This window comes from Neomonachus schauinslandi, chromosome 6 (assembly GCF_002201575.2).
Source record: "Neomonachus schauinslandi chromosome 6, ASM220157v2, whole genome shotgun sequence".
In the NCBI taxonomy this organism is placed as follows: Eukaryota; Metazoa; Chordata; class Mammalia; order Carnivora; family Phocidae; genus Neomonachus; species Neomonachus schauinslandi.
The window spans coordinates 121,123,684-121,140,912 of record NC_058408.1 but is presented as its reverse complement, the minus strand read 5'-3'; the positions used below and the strand labels follow the sequence as shown (position 1 = coordinate 121,140,912).

The 17,229-nt window shown below is 39.0% G+C and overlaps 1 protein-coding gene across 1 annotated transcript; it reads right to left on the bottom strand.

Moving 5' to 3' along the window:
• Positions 1 to 1,248: 1,248 nt before the first annotated feature.
• Positions 1,249 to 16,760, bottom strand: CEP55 (centrosomal protein 55). The gene is made up of 8 exons (XM_021700045.1): positions 16,578 to 16,760; positions 14,284 to 14,559; positions 13,117 to 13,185; positions 6,528 to 6,678; positions 5,137 to 5,450; positions 3,749 to 3,820; positions 2,717 to 2,842; positions 1,249 to 1,449 (listed from the first exon to the last, which is right to left on the bottom strand). Exons 1-8 carry the CDS (start codon positions 16,758 to 16,760, stop codon positions 1,249 to 1,251), a joined length of 1,392 nt encoding a protein of 463 aa, XP_021555720.1.
• Between the last annotated feature and the right edge of the window lie 469 nt (positions 16,761 to 17,229).

The window sequence follows — 17,229 nt, the reverse complement described above, 5'->3', positions numbered from 1 at the left end:
CTCCCTGACTTAAGGAACATTCCACTACTCCGGTTATAATACCACCTAAGTATATGAGTTTGGAGAATTCACAAGGGTTTTCTGGCAGGGTAGAGAGAAGACTGGCTTTGGAGCTGGCTTAGGAGTTTGAAACCCAAGAATGTGTATGTTTCTTTTTTAAATGATTGTGGGGATTTCGCTTAACCTTTCTGAGCCTCATGTACTTTTTGCTTCCAATGGCTCTTTACCTTATCATTTTACACTGTAAGTGAGTCCTTACATGGGCACACCTCTCAGGATAGAAATCTGAGAATACCTATCTACGCAGATATACACTAGACATATTAAAACTTATTAAATAATTTTATTCTTTTCTCCTTTATATTACTAACAGTAGCCCAGTGTTCAGCATTTTAGAAAACCTGAAGAAATAAAAAAATTGGGGGTTTACACACACATGTATAAAAATATATATTCAGATAAGCAAATATCTGCTCATTACGCTGCCCAACTTTAAGAGTGCCAAAAATAAATAAATAAAATACCTGCTAATCAAATGAGAGGGCTAGATGGTTTTGCTAAAATTCATTTTAACATCTTTAACTGTGCTAATGAAACTCAAGTTAAAGTTATAGCCAGTTAGTATGAAAGAGAACATTGTGTGGCCACTGAGTATTCCTTTAGCAGAATCTGCTTCGTGCTTAGAACACAGCTCGGTTTCAACAGTAAGCAGCAAAAAAGATCAAGAAAACTTCCAACTTTTCTAAAAACCGCCCTATAAAAGAAAGGGAAAAATACAGAAAGTATTACCACCTTATAACAATGGCCATGAAAATCAGAATTGTAGGTTTACAAAGCTTGGATAACGAAAGCCAACACAGTAAGATCCTTGGTTAGTTAACTTTGATTTTTAAAAATCTACAAAACATAAAATATTTGCTTGCTGGTACAACAGATTTAACCCACGAGCAATCACCTGAACTATCTTTTCCTCATCAAGTATTTTAACAGTGCAAAATGTCAGCTGTCTCAGCTCACACATTCGATCACTGAAGCCTGAAGATGAACCATCTCAGGGAGGTATCGTTGCTGCCAAGGAAAATGCAAAGCAACCCCCAAACTACAATGATTCACTCCTATGCCAGAGTCTCAAAGGGAGAGAGGCAGTTTCTTATAGAAGAGGTGAAATAAGTAATTCAAAATGTCCACAAGCTGACATAAGATACAGTACTGAACCTTTTGACACAAAAACAAAGAATAATTATATTGCTATTTGGAACAGTATTCAACGTGGACGAGGAGATCCCGGTGTTCGGTGGCTGGATACTGTATATTGCACTTGGGACACTCCACCAGGCTTTCATTTAGTGCAGCAGTGGGACTTTTTGGTGATGCAACTTTTACTCTGTTTTCAGACTCTCCTTGGAAAGTGACTAGTGGCTCTGTGAAGGCAAGCTCACGAAGCTGCTTCTGAAAAATAAATGTATAGGAGGTGGTTATAAATTACCCAAGAAGTACTAGGATTGGGTGTCTACATGGATAGATTTTATTAAAATACTTAAAACCAAACGTAAAGGTAGACCTATGTACAAGGCTGACAAAATTTGTTAGTTTTGTAAAAAAGGGGCAAGTTCAGCAATAAAAAAAATAACATAGAATTAAGAGTAGCAAAAAATTTTAGCAGATCAAACAGGTTACACACAAAAATGATGAAAATATTGTATAATATCTTAATGACTTTCCTTTTTCATTTTTTTTTCCTGAGGAACTTAGAATATGTCGACAAAGCTTAAAAATAAATATTTTAGAGCATACTCTAAAGATGATAGACAGCAGGGACACAAAGAAAAGTACAGAAAAATTATGGATTCTTTTGTATACCCTCTAGTTTCCTATACTTTGAAAAAGAGTAACAGAAATGAAAATTTCAATTTCAAAATATTATAAATGGTCAAAATCAATGACGTACTAAAGAACAGAGTCAAAATATATTTTGTCTTTTATTCATAAAGAAGCTACAAAGGACTTTTTTAACAATTGTTTTTTTTTCTCTTTCAAAACAGGAATTCTATTTGTAACATTTCACCATCTGCAAATATTCTGCAGTACTAGGATCATGTATAAGATATGTGCTAATGCGACACACACACACACACACACACACACACACACACACACACGGATCCCAAGAGGTTTGGGCCAAAGGATTATTAGTAAGATGAAAGTAGTAAGTCAAAAATCCTCATAGAAAAAATCATATCTAAAAGGTTTATGTTTTAAAAGATTATGTGTTTAGCTCAATATGCCTAAAACAGTGTCTTAACAGGAACAATCCATTATGACTAAAAATGGCATTTCTTTCTTTCTTTTTAAATAGAAAAACATAGCTTCAGTTCAGGATTTACAACTGCACTCCCTTCCCCCCCCCCACCCCCCCCTCGCCAGGGCAGGCCCTGTGTCGTGCCTCTAGAATCCCCATGCTGGGGCGGGGAGAGACGATCCCAGGTACCACTAAGGCTGGCATGATGCAGAGGCACATAATGTCCCTCTTTCCAGTGCTCTGAACTGATGCTCAAAAGGCAGCTGCTTCAGATGAAGCAGGTGTTCTGCCTGATTTGAGAAACAGCCATTCTTAAGCTGTATCCTCCTAGTTTGGGAACTGTTTTGATAAATCAATGGGAAAATGGCAGGAAGAGAAAGAAGAAAATAAGTTTTAGTTTAACCATTCCAGACTCACCAAGGATTCCAACTGTGTTATTTGATTTCTTGCTTTTCGGAGCTCCTTAAGAATTACATGCAGTTGGTGCCGCATATTTTGACGGTCAAGTTTTTCATTTTCAAAGTCTAATGTACATGCATGCATCTGGAACAAATGCCCAGGACAAGACAATTACGGGTTAATATATCCTGTCCTGTTCTCTTGACTAGATGCTTGAACGTTTTTATTAGCACAAGAGGCAAGCATTTGTGCCTTCACAGCCAGAATTCATCTGAGTACAATGAGATGTTGATAAATGAAGAAGCTACAGTTGAGGCTTTGGTTTGTCCGAGGAGCAAAGCCAATGCTTGAAGTATAGGTGAGTGAGGAGGTGCTTAAGAAGTTGCTGGTTGGAATTTCTCCTCCCCATCCCCCTTTTTGTGGGGAAGGGGAAGAAGGGAAAGAGATGGCTGTTCCCTGGTTTGGAATACACTGAAAACCTCTGGTTTCTATTCTGAGAATAAATGGTATCTCTCTGAGTTCTACTTGAAGTTATAAGGTAGCCCTCTGGGGGAGATCCTGCTAGGCTAGAGTAGGGACTACAGAAGCCATGCGGGGAAGAATAAAATTTGCTAAGGCCAACAACACCCTATCAAAACAATTGCCATCCCAGCTCAGAGAATCTGGCTTAGCTTAAAGACAGGAACATATGACTATCAGACAGACAGTCACTTAATTTTTTGTTTTTGTTAAAGTTTGTTAAAAAACATCTTTCAGGGGCACCTGGCTAGCTCAGTTGGTTAAACGTCCAACTCTTGACTTTGGCTCAGGTCATGATCTCAGGTTTGTGAGATTCAGCCCCACATGGCGCATGGGCATGGAGCCTGCTTAAGATTCTCTCTCTCCCTCTCCCTTTGCCCTACCCCCGATCCCCTGGCTCAATTGGTTCCACTCTAAAAAAAAAAAAATTTCATGATTTTCAAATGGTTCTTCACAGAACAGTGTAAACATGAGGAAACATTCCATTTCCTAACAAGTTCAGTGGAATATAGCAGCAACCCCAATAAGTACCTGTTGTTCCAGCAGAGCTACCCTTGTTTGTTCCTCTTGATGCTTTAGCAGAGACGTGTAAAGAAACTGGACCTGTCAGATGTAAACAGAGCCAACACTGTCATATCCGATCTTTTATTGCGTGAGCTGGGACGCAGGAGAGGCTCACAAATCTCACATCCCTATCCGGGACCACACCTGCTCGTTGGGCTGAGTCACTGCAGCAGCTTGTTTAATGGCTATCTATTCAAGCCGATGGGCAGTCCCACCCTGGCTGAGAGTTCCCTGGGGCACAGACTGCACTTCGATGAACAGCACCCAACTCTGCAATGCACATACCCAGTTCCCTGGGAGTTCTGACATCCACTAATATTTCTGAGTAGGATAACAAAGCTGGCAGTGCCTTGCCATCCTTGCCCGCAGAGGTGGAATAAAACTCCCGACCATTTCTGCTTCATCTTTTGTAAATATCACTGTTCGCGCTTATAGGCAGAAGCCAGGGTGGTAAAGACTAAGAAGGCAAATGTTATAAACTGTTTTTTAAACCCTCTCTCAACTTTTGGATGATGTTTAAAGATTACTTCCTATTTTAATAGTAGCAATGACTGACATCTACCCAGCCCTTGACTTTACAAAGCACTTTCACATTCTCCCAGTTGACCTTCACAAAAGCCCCAGGAAGCAAAAAGAGATTGTGGTTACTAATTTGACACATCAGTGACCTGCAAGTCAGAGAAGGTAGCTGATTTTCCTAAGGCCACACATCCTGAACTACACACCAGGTATGGACCCCAAATAATGTTTTTCCAATATTCCATGCTGCCCAGAAAGATTTAAATTAACGGTTTCTGCTGAGGTAGTATGCAATTCTAATCATCCTAACTTAGTAACTCCACCGTCACTGACACAGACAGCCTGCAGAAGGTGGTGAGTATAATGAGAACACGGAAGGTACTGCGTGAATTCACATGAGCACACTATCCTCATGATCAAGGTGCCAGCCTGGGAGCCAGCACTGATTCCCCTCTTTGTGTCATACCGTCTGGCTTCTCACACACACCTGCCTCCTTCTCACGGAAAGCCTGCATGTACATGAGCTTCTCCACGGGAGGGAATTCCCAGTCGCTCACCTCACTGGTTCCTTCTTGCCAAAAGGCCTTTGTCCAAGTACCATCCCTGGCCCCCAATTTCTCCGTGTCGTGTTGCCCTGCTTTATTTTCTTGAATTTACTTGGTTATTTAGGTACTTGCTTATGGTCTGTTTCCATTCTAAAGAAGAATCCCATGGCAGGGCAGGAACTGGTTTTGTTCCTTGCTGGTTCCCTAGTAGTTAAAATAGCCCCTGACACTGCTAACTACCATGACAATTTCGAATTCGGAATCATGGAAAGTCTTACTGGTTAGGCTCACCTGAGATAAGAGCTCTTCAGATCTCTTCTTCTCTTCTTCAAGTTTTTCCCTAGCAATATCATTCTCTTCCTTGAGCCTTTGTATTTTCTCTGTTTTATGCCTATCGTCTTCCAGATGTTGTACATCTGCCTTTCTTTGGGAACACAACAGTTGATTTAAATCTTGAACTTCTTTTTGGGTTTCTTCATATTTTCTTCGAAATTCACTAAGTTCAAAACTCAACTGAGTTATGGTCTGTCGTTCAACCTCAAGATCTTTTTTTGCATTCGCCAAAAGGTGGTTGTAATATTTTTGCTTTTCTTCTTGAAGATAACCTATGACAAACACATCAGGGCACAACACACTTTATATAATAATATTCCTGAGAAGCTAAAACTAAACACATTTCTATAAATAAGATCTTACAAAATGAAGAGTCAAGAGATAGAGTTGATATTTGATGGAACAAGAAAAAGGAGTTCAGGTACATTATTTGAAGTTAAACTAATAAATAGAAGAACTGGAAACAGTAATATAGCTATTCAATGGGAAGGGAAGGTAACTAATGTCTAAAGAAGATAAATCAAAAATGGAGACATAAGCTCATTATTTATATATATAATTACCAAAATTAAAAAAAAAATGTTAAAAGCAGCTGCCCTGATGGGAGGGGGAAAGAGAGATTGGGAAAGGAGGGGCAGGCCCTTTTATACTACTATTAAATTACTTTAACAAGAGCTTATATTACTTTGATAAAACACATACACACACACAGAGAACACTATTGCCAAAGAAAGAAATTAGACTTAGCCCACCACTAAAATCTTTAATGCGTAATATTCTTATAAAGGCATTACAGTAAAGTAACGTCCCCAATTCTTTTTATATTTTCTTTTTTAGCATTAGCTTCATTTTAAATATTCAAACGTGAAGCTCCAAGATTATGAGCCTTGCCTGCCTTTCTCAAAATTAAAAGCTTCAGTCCTGTTAGGGCTGTCAGTCTTTTAAAAAGTGCTTTGCATGGGGGTTTCTCTTCTTTTCTTAGCTCATCACCTAGAACTGCTGAACCTATTTCCCCATCTGAAAGGAAACAGGGTAAAAAGATAATCAGTGACGAGGCCAACTCTAAGAGCAATGAAGTTAGAGAAGATCTTTGAAGGTGGGGAAGGACATGCACGAAGGAGAAAATTTAATGTGCCTTCAGAACTGTGAGAGATCCGTTACCCTGTGCCTCTGTCCGTTTTCAGAAAACAATGAGAAGACCAACTTGCTAACATGGTCTTTCTTACTTCAGTTATAAGACTTGCTTAATTCACTTTCTAACACATTTATAAAAATCTAAATTTGATAAATCTCTCCTTTTGGAAAATGTCAGGCAGGCCTACCCCCAAAGAACATTTTTATACCAGTACCTTCTGATTCAGCCTTTTTTGTCTGCTGTGGGAGTGAATGAGCAGCTGTTTCTGATTTCTGTTCCAACTCGAAGATCTTGGCTAAAAGTCCTTTTACATAGGCCTCCCGCTGCTGATCATACACAAGCCACTGCTGATTTTTCTCCAGAGCCTTAAAACGAAAAGGAAAGCAAATCATTAATAAAATAAAAAACTAAAATCTTAAAATGGATAAGAGAGCTCCAGTGATGTAGCCTTTCCCAGTACAAAGAAATTCTCGTGGGTCATATAGAACTGTAAACCACCACTGCATGGCTCACAACTCACCCGGAGATCCTTTCTGACTTCAGGCTCCTTCAGAGCACCTAACACCATGGTTTGCATCTGTCCATGTCATACTCCGTAAACTAGAACACCTCTGTGGCAGAGCTGGATGTGCACTGCTCCAAACAGAGATTTCCACCCTACACACAACTCTGCTCAGGAGCTCCCCACGCAGACAGTATCTCCAGCAATCGCATACTACCTTCCCCCCGGCCCCCTACCTTAGTTTGTTACTGAAAGTGGGGCACAGATTCAGGTTAAAAGCTAGCAAAAAAGACAACTGTCTGGTGGTGCTGGGGAGAAAAGCCTAGAAATTCTTATACAGCATCACCTTGGCAATGAGATTATGACTCTTCTCTCCTTTCTAACCTGGAAGTTCAGTCTAAGGAGATGGGGCTGTCCCTTTCTCGCTCTTTGTTCTTGATAGGCTGGGGAAGTAAGTCTCAATGACCATTTGTGTAGAGAGGCCATGTACATCTAAACCTGATGTCACACGTGTAAAAGGTTATGGACGAAGCATCCTAGAAGGAGGCCCACATAGTGACATGAACACCCCTTCACGATAGCCAAGCTCATTTGTAGGGGAGCTCATTTGAGTCCTTGGCCCCGGCACCCACGCCATGACCTGTCTGCCTCCACGGGAATGCCTAGTTGAGCAATGACTCACTGCTGGATCTCGATAAATCCTGTTTGGCAGGAGATTTCCCCATTACGAGAGTAAGGGGAGACACAGGCTATCACCAAAAGCTTCCAGGTAATTAATACAATGACCACTCTATTTTGGAGGGAAAAATAACTACTCTTAATAAGTTCAGTTCAACCTCTCCCTTGTTCCCCCAAAGTGCGACATCGTTTTAATTATATTAGTAACAGAATTTTTGAAAGCTTCATGACAGCACTTGCTAAAACTGAAGCTATGTTCCCTTAGGCTAACATTCAAATGGTCCGCAGTCTGTCCCTTCCCATCTCTTCAGGTGACAGCCTGGCCATTTCTGGCCTCCACTGCCACCTTGCTGTCCTCACAACTATACACGCCCTCTGTGCCCAGAATGCCCTACAACTCCTCCCTACATCATCTGCCCACTTAAATCCCACCTCTTCATCAAGTTCCAATGCATCCAAGCTTGTCTTTCCAAGCCTCCTCACCCTAAGTGCCCTCACCAAGCTCCCTCTCCTTTGTAAGCCAACAGGGATTTTAATGTCCATTCAATCTATTTGGCATCTTACACTCATGACCTTGATTGTGTCCTGATGATAGTTCTTATATGAACTAGATCACGAGCCCCTGGACAGCTGGGCCCAGGCTTGTTTAGATTTTGTATGGTTCCATTCATGTGTTCGATGTTTCCATAGCAAGTAGCTGCTTGATAAACGTGAACGATGGTGACGACACAGAGCGGAGAAAGCATGGTTGCCAGAATCAGCAAGCACCCACGCAGGTCTTTAGCCCCAAACTCAAGTTTGAGAGTATTTGGGAAGGGAGGAAACGGCATGAAAGAATCTAGAAGTTCCTTATACACAGTAGAACAATCCATTTAGAATGATTCAAAAAGAAGCAAACACCCTCAAAAAGCTACCACTCATGACCTAAGGAATATATGAAAATAAATTTCAAACCCCTTTGTAACAGAACTATCATAGCTATTTCTATGATTTTCACAAGTGCATAATATGTACCCTTGTGTCATAATTCATCCCAGACCTGTTGGAATCTATTATCATCAATGGTTGAAGGGGCAGCCAGGACGTATAATTTCATATCCTTCGGGGGTGGCCAAAAAAAAAAGGATGGTACAAACATAAAGTTCTTGACAAAAAGTTGCCTGGTCAAAGCGGACTGAAGTAAAACATACATACTGGAATATATTTTCAAAAGTGCTCAATTCTTTTTGAATCACCCTGCATTTGTTGTAAATATACTGAAAAAGGAGAGGCTCCCCTCCCCACAGGCTGGCATCTCATCGTAGGGGTGAGATGGGAACAGTGGTAAGGAACATACTAGACATTTTCGGTTCTATATCAAGGCATCTTCTTTCAGGGTAAGAATTTCTATCCGTTAAAGATCTAAACGGCTGAGCTTTAAATCTGAAAAGATCTGTCTATACAAAAGCTCTTAAGTCTAGAGAGTTCCTCTAACCTTTGGTAGGCTCTTTCCATGAGCATTGTACAAACTCATGAGCATCTAGGCATGGGGCTTAAAGAATTTTCCATGGCTGTTTTCTGTAGAACTAAGAAATGGATTAGAGAGACAGAGGCAGCCTCTGGAATCAAAGACTCAGTCCAGGGCCCTCTAGTCACTTGGCCACACACTTTTCTCTCTGCACCCGTCAGGCAGTTATAACATGAGTTCTCCTCGCAGAGCTTAAGCATTCATTTGTAAAGTGGAGATAATGTACATCTGCTCTGTATTATATACTCAAATTCAGTCACCAAAAGAGGTAGTGTTGTAGGACTCAAAGAGCATGCACATATCTAAATATGCGTTGTCATATGTGTTAGATGCTAAAGATATCGAATTTTATATCGAATTTTAAATTTGTCCATCTTTAAGAAACAATTCAATATAAATAATTCAAGTCAACACTGGATGGTAATGAAATTTTCTTCTTTTAAATGAGCCTGTCCATACATTACTTAAGTATGAAAAACCGAACTGTGGGATGGGTGAAGATTTGAGAGGCAATATTCTGAAAGGCCAGGTGATGGCGATGTTACTTCAGTAAAGTAGTCAACATTTCTTTCCTCCAGGCCTCTTCTCACTGACTTCTGCATTTGCTTTCTTCTCTAAATAGTATCAATAATAAATGGATTTGATGGCCATCAATAATGCTGATTATTAGTTTTGCATCTTTAGAGTCATCATTGTATTATTATCTCTTGCAGCTTTGTGTCCTTTACACATCTGTTAAGCATGCATTTAACATTTCCACTCAAGTTATTGATAAAAATATGGAACAGAAGTGGGCAAAGGTGAAGTCCTGTGAAATGCCACTAAAGCTCTTCCTCCTGGCTTCACAGGGATCCATTTTCTGTTTCTTGGGCAAAAACTGTAACACAGGTTAAAATGTTAGCCTATACTGGAGGAATAAAAAATGTAGGTCAATTGACGAAACTGGAATATGGATGGTAGATTACATAGAAGTATAGCGTCCATGTTAAATTTATTAGAGTTGCTATCTGGGGGCACCCGGGTGGCTCAGTCGGTTAAGCCTCTGCCTTCGGCTCAGGTCGTGATCTCAGGATCAAGCCCCCTGTCAGGCTCCCTCCCCTGTGCTTCTCCCTCTGCTCCTACCCCCAATCATGCTCTCTCTCTCCCCCTCTCTTTCAAATAATTAAATAAAATCTTAAAAAAAAATAAAGTTGCTATCTGTACTGTAGTCATGTAAGAGAACATCTCATTCTGAGGAATATATACTGAAGTATATAGGTTTAAAGGGTCGTAATATATGCAACTCACTCTCAAATGGTTCAGAAAAAAAAATATGTGTGTGTGAGGGGCAGGGTAGGGACTGAAAGAGAGGTGTGAAATGGAGCAAAATGTTAACAATGTTTGAATTTTAGTAAAGAGTATATGGGTGCTCTATGTACCATTTTCATTCTTATAACTTTTCTGTAAATTTGATTTTTTTCCAAATAAAAAATTAATAATTATTTATCTTCCCTAAATTCTGTTTTAAAAATTAGATTTTTAAAATTAAGAGCAGGAAATGCCTATTTCAACTGCCTCTTAGCCTATCTGGTTTGCAAGTTAATGACACTGTACAGTGTTTACAGTACGAACTCCATGTAATTATTTCAAAATGTCAGCCAGACCTAAATGGTAGCTAAGGAATGATACAGCTAGGCCTTAAGAAAGGCAAACATGGGTTTTTAGGGATTATTTTAGCAGAGCAAATACTGATTCTTAAAATAGGTGGGCAAAGTGCTCCAGGAAGCTTTGTGGGAGCTTGGAGGAAGGGTGAGGGACTGGAACTGCTAAGCTCTCAAAGCAGGATAATGCGGCAGCGCCTGTGCTCAGAGGAGTGACAGGTTGCTTTCCCTCCTCCCTAGTCTCCTCCCGGGCTCACAGACAACCAGAGCTAAACCATCCCCTGCTCCTCAAATATGTAAGGGAATGCAGCAGCAGCAGGGAGCTTATTGGAAATGCAGAATCTCAGGCCCTATCCCAACCAATGAAATCAGAATCTGCATTTGATGAAGATCCCCTAGGCTCATATGCATGTGAGAGTCAGGGAGGCCTTGTTCAGTCTAGACCATTTGAAGGTGAGTTGGGTTAAATTTTACTCCACTTATCTAAAAGCCTTTCTAGGGGCGCCTGGGTGGCTCAGTCATTAAGCGTCTGCCTTCGGCTCAGGTCATGATCCCAGGGTCCTGGGATCGAGCCCCGCATCAGGCTCCCTGCTCCGCGGGAAGCCTGCTTCTCCTTCTTCCACTCCCCCCTGCTTGTGTTCCCTCTCTTGCTGTGTCTCTCTCTGTCAAATAAATAAATAAAATTGAAAAAAAATAAAATAAAAGCCTTTCTAAAGTAAACAGAGCAGAGGAGCACAATGTGATCCTTAAGTAAGCCTGGAAGATAAAACAGAACAAAAAGATTGGGTACACATGGATAACATTTCCAAGTTACCTTCATACAAAGAATTGTCATTATCTAAAAATAACTTTAACTGGTATTTGAAGCAGTTGATGCTGATAAGCCTAAAAATTATATATATAGCTTATATTTTCAGGTACTAATAAAATTCAGATGTTCTAGACACTGGGCATATAGCAGTGAAAAAAAACCCACAGAAATCCTTCCCTCATTAAACATATACCAATGTAAGACTCATGTAACAAAGTAAATGAGCAAAATATATTGTAAGTTTAACAGTAATATGTGATGAGGGGAAAAGTTACAAAAGCAGGAAAAGGTAATAGGAATTGTCTGGGAGCTATAATTTTAGAAAAGGTGGCTAGGTAACACTCTGGCCCCGGCCCCACTACCGCCACCCCTCCCACCCAGGAGAGTGACAACTGAATATTATACGATGAAGTAAGGAAGCAGGTCATGAAGATATCTGGGGGGAACAGGGTACCAGCAGAGGGAACAGAAAGAAAAGGCAGTGTATTGAAGGAATAGCTAGAAAGCCAGCACGGCTGGAGTAAATAAGGGGGAAAGCAGGTGTGTAGATAAATTATTCATAGCTACGTGCATCTGGTAGGTACTGATACAGAATGATAAAGGTCAGTGTAACATACAACACAAAGAACTTATTCTGAAAGATCTTTAAAAATTATGTTTCTTCTTTATCTTAGTTACCTATAGGTGAAAAGCCTACTGCAGTACATCACGATACAGACACTCAACGGATTTAAATTCTTTTGAAGATCAAATAGACCTCTAGGTACACTGGCTAGATGAAATAAAACAGGAATCTTAAGAGCAACTTAGAGCAGGGTAGACTTGCCAGTAATATTTCTGGAATCAAAATACCTATCCACTGGCCTAATAATTAACTCAAGAATTTTATACTTTGTGCATCTGATATTAAAACTTGAAAAAATACACCGTGAATAATAGTCCTATGTCCTCAATTTATTCAATTCTCAATGAAACACATCAATCTATTTAAGACATAAGTTTGAAATAATATAGCCTTACCAAATATCTAGAATAGCCTCATAACAGATTCTATAGAAAAGAAGTACTGAGTATACAAAGAATGTGTTTCCTTTTCAAACGATGAAAGCATAGCCTGGTTCCAAGGGAAGAATTTCAAATGAATGAATACCTCTTGCATGGATAAACAAAAAGAGAAGAAATTATAAATTACACCATAATAATATAATAATTGGGCAAATTAGATTCAGGTGAAGAAGGAACGTTATTGAGCTATTTGGATGATTTCTAGGGCTTTCTCACCTAATGAGACCAGGACTAGAGGAACTGGCCCTCTTGAATGTCTAGAAAGAGACTTATAGATAGTAACCTAGGGAGATGATCTCAAACCATTCAGTTCTCCATCTCCTCAACAGACTGTTTTCAAGTCACAGCATCAACTCTATCAATTTCCATGAAATTTAAGAATGAATGAATTAATCCTCTCTTCCCATAACATAATAAAAGGAAAATGAGGGGCACCTGGGTGGCTCAGGTAATGATCGCAGGGTCATGAAATCAAGCCCCACATCGAGCTCCACGCTGAGTGTGGAGTCTGCTTGTCCTTCTCCCTCTGTTCCTCCTCATGCTCTCACTCTCTCTCAAATAAATAAAATCTTTAAAAAAATAAAAAGAAAATGAACTTACATCTTTCAGCTGTATTTCCATTTCATGAATATTATTCATTGATGAGTTGAAGCAGCTTGTAGCCACTGTCTAAAATAAACCAATATTAGTTAATATCGTAAATTTAACAAGAGAAGTTTCCTCATTATATCTAGTTCTATAATAACAGAGTATACTTCACAAAGAAATCTTGTAGATGCTGATGACCCATCATGCCAGGTGATGGGTACCAGAGGAGAATGAAGATCTCCTGGAAACTCCCTCAGCAGATTGGAAGCCCTGAGATTTCATACCTAATTTGAGGTTCTCTGGATCATTAGAATACCTCAGTACATAAGAATTGCCCAGTGGTTTTCACCAAAATGAGACAAAACAAAACAGTTGGGCCATTTAAGTGAAATCTGGAAAATATTAAATTGTCAAACAAAAGATAAAAGTTGTTTTCTAGAATTATATTTGTATTAAGAGTATTAATTAGTATTAGTTCATACAGATTATATAGAACTCAAAACATAATTTCTCTCTCTCTCTTTTTTTTTTTTTTTTTGATTTTCACATAGAGGAAAGAAAGAGAGGTTGGATGGTTGGATGGTTAGGTATCCAGACTAATCAACAAAACTCATAACAAGCTATATTTCGGTCTTCTAACAGCTTTAAGGAAACAGACTTGTGTGAACACTGGCAACAAATCACAAAATATTTTTCTCCAAAGGTGCTCTAGATGCTCACCTCATAGCCCTTTCTCCCTCTTGATTTAGTCCTCTTGGTAAAAACTAGGACAGAGGCAGTTCACCAAACTTCCCCTTCCATTTCCCCTGGGCACGCTGTGGATGGTATTTCCCAGCCTTCCCTGCTAAGGTTAGTGAGACCATGAGACTGAATTCTGTCCAATGGAATATGGGTAGAAGTGAAATATGCCAATGCCAGGCCTGGCCCCCAGACCCTCCCTTCATGCTCCACACACTCCCTCTAGCTTACAGCTATACACGGAGGATCTGGTGCAAGGAAAAGGGAGCCACTAAAAGGGAGGAACCTGGATCTGAGTGACTCTGCAGAGCAAAGCCTCCCACGTGCACTAGACTGTGACATGAGGGAAAAATGAACATTTGTTGTGTAAGACCATGAGATTCGGAGGTTGTTTCTTACAGCAAAAGGAAAAAAATCTGGGTTTAAAAAAATGATGAGTACCTGTGATAAGCGAAGTGTACTGGCTTTGCTTTCAAGTTCAGCAAGTCTTGCAGTTGTAGCAGACAACTGTTTTTTCAATACATCTGTCTCTTCAGACAAGGATTTCAACAGCTGTTCCCTCCTTTCGCCTTCCTTTGTTTTCTCCTCCAGCTGTTCAAGCAATGCAGTATTGCTGTACTTGGCTTTCAGCTGCTCTCGGAGTCGCTGTATTTCTTTGTCTTTCTCTGTGAGGTGATAAGCATTCTTTTCCCTCTCAGCTTCCAGGACTCGAATTTTCTAGATATAAACTAAGAAAAATCTTAGAACAAAGCCAGGTCAAACATGAAAATAAACAACATACAACAAGTATTTATGAAGGGTTTATTATATATCAAGTCAGCATTATACTAAACACCAGGGCCAAAAAGAAAATGAAGCCAAGGTCCTACGCTCAGAGACCTCATTGAGAGGTAGACCAATACATTAATGCAATATGGTAAGGGATATCTGAAATGAATGGGAGACAGACACAGAAAGGAGAAACCAACTCTGTCAAGAGTGGTAAGAGAAAGCTAAAGAAAAGCTGGCTCTCACATGAGTATCTGATAATCATCCTTCCATCATACCAGTTTTAATCATCTTAAAGGCTAAAAGTAGTCATACAAGAGATACATGCTCATTAATGAACTTGAAGCAATAGAACTTAAAAAGAACAGAACGTTACAGCTGGATAAAAATGCCTTCATTAACTTGTTTTGTTAATAAATGATTTGGTATCAAATGTAAAAGATGATCTTCAAAGGAGTGTTCACATTTTCAAGGATTTAAAACGTAAAGAAGGCATGCTTGTTAAGCTGCTGCTGACATAAAGGAGAAAGCACCTCTGGAGAGCCAATAAAAAGTTAACAGAATGACTTTACATGCTAACCTGGTAAAAACAACATAAAACTACAAACGTGCTTGGGGGTGGAAGGGAGAAGCAGTTGTTCAAACATAAAATGGGGAGACTGAGTTAGATGACCCTGTGAAAATGATGAGGGGATTTTAGTTGCCTCAAGCCTAAGATAAGGTGGTAGTATGATACAGTTAAAAAAAAGGCCCATATAATTTTAGGCTTTTGGAAAGTACAGCATCCAGATTACTGGAAATAATAGTGCCATTTCAACCCGTGTCTGCCATTGTGCACAATATTGGGTGCATAATTCAGAAGGAATATGAACCCATCACAAAGTGTTTGGGAAAGTAACCAGGATGATAAGAAGCTAGAAACGCTGAAGAGTATGGGGTTGGTCTACAGAAAAGTAAGAGAAAGCAAGATTTCCTCAAATATCTGAAAAGTTGTCATATGGATAAAAAATAGACTTATTCTATGCGGCTGTAATAGGTACAATTAGAACAAATGGGTAGAAGTTAGAGGAATTTAATTTTAATTGATTATAAGCAGACAAAGTTTTGACAACCAGAGCTTGTCAAAAGTGGAAAGAACTGGAAAGAGGTCTCTCAGGGAAACTATTAGATTCCATCACCAGATTGCAAAATAATCTTTATGTCTAAGAATTGGTGATAGATCATTTCTCAATGCTTGAATAAGTATTTACCTCAATATGTGTTGTTAAAAAAAAATAAATATTTCAGTTTTATAGTGTGCTTATAAAATAAAATTTAAAGGAATCCAATGATACTATTCAATACAGGTCATTTATTTTCCAACTATGAGCAATAAAAGAACTTTTACAAAATAAATTAAATTAAATTAATGATTACTTTTTTAAAAAGATTTAATTTATTTGACAGAGAGAAAGAAAGAGAAAGCACAAGCAGGGGGAGCGGCAAGGGAGAAGCAGGCTCCCCGCTGAGCAGGGAGCCCGATGCAGGGCTCGATCCCAGGACCCTGGGATCATGACCTGAGCTGAAGGCAGACGCTTAACCAACTGAGCCACCAGGCGCCCCTAATGATTAAATTTTTAAATCTAATAAGTTCCTAACTGCTTTATTGACTATGCCATAACAAATTGTAAATCAGAGAATCTGAAATATAGTTTAATAGAATGCAAAATGCCAATATATGTAATGATTTTACCTCAAAAAATCTGAAAACAAAGATTACTTGGAAAGCAGCCAATATATATGATAAAATGCATTTTTAAGCACTCACATTAAAATCTGAACTCTACTGAACAGTTTGAAATTAATTTTGATTTTTTAAATTTAGTGAATGAGCAGAAAAACTAAATTATATCACTATTGGGAAAATACTTTCTCATCTCCTACAGTACAGCTTATTACAATTTAAAAAGGTTTTTAAGGTCACTCACCTCCAAAAGCCTGTGTCTGTCTTTATCAGTCAACTTTCCTTTTCCGCTTGTGATTTCATCCACTGATGTTTTTAAGGCTTCAATTTCACCCCTAAATTTTTCTAATGCAGTTTCTGATTTGGAGTTACTAGGCTTTGATCCCCATTTACCTTTAATTAAACCTTTGGGACTTCTGGAAGACATCTCTGAAACTGTAAAAAATAAAAATACAATTATACTTAATTAGTCTAAGTTTAAAAGGTCAAGTCTCAGGCTTGAAAAGGTCTAATAACCTATTTGCTAAATAGAAGAACATTTCTCTCTCAATAGAAGTGATATAGCCAAACCAGTGGGATATGGGAGAGGGACTGGGAAAGGCCTCTGGCTTGCTGGTATCAATATCTATTTTTCAATCTGGGTGGTAGATACATGGGGAGAATTCACCTTTTAAAAATATGTCAACTTATCTTGACGCACACTGAGTAATGTACAGAATTGTTGAATCACTATATTATACACCTGAAACTAATATGACACCATATGTTAACCATCCTGGTACTAAAATAAAAATTTTAAAAAATATGTCAACTTGGATGCTTATGTTTTGTGCAGGATTCTGTATGTGTATCATATTTCAATGAAAAAGTTTCATTTAAAAAGAGGGATCAATGAT

Bases quoted from the DNA above. Each gene is read 5' to 3' on its own strand.
- CEP55 (XM_021700045.1), bottom strand. From the start codon at position 16,760: ATGTCTTCCAGAAGTCCCAAAGGTTTAATTAAAGGTAAATGGGGATCA. The intron at 13,186-14,283 runs GTACTCATCATT...GGTTTATTTTAG, and splicing joins GTACACTTCGCTTATCACAG to ACAGTGGCTACAAGCTGCTT. The intron at 1,450-2,716 runs GTGAGTCTGGAA...TTTATTTTTCAG, and splicing joins TAACACAGTTGGAATCCTTG to AAGCAGCTTCGTGAGCTTGC.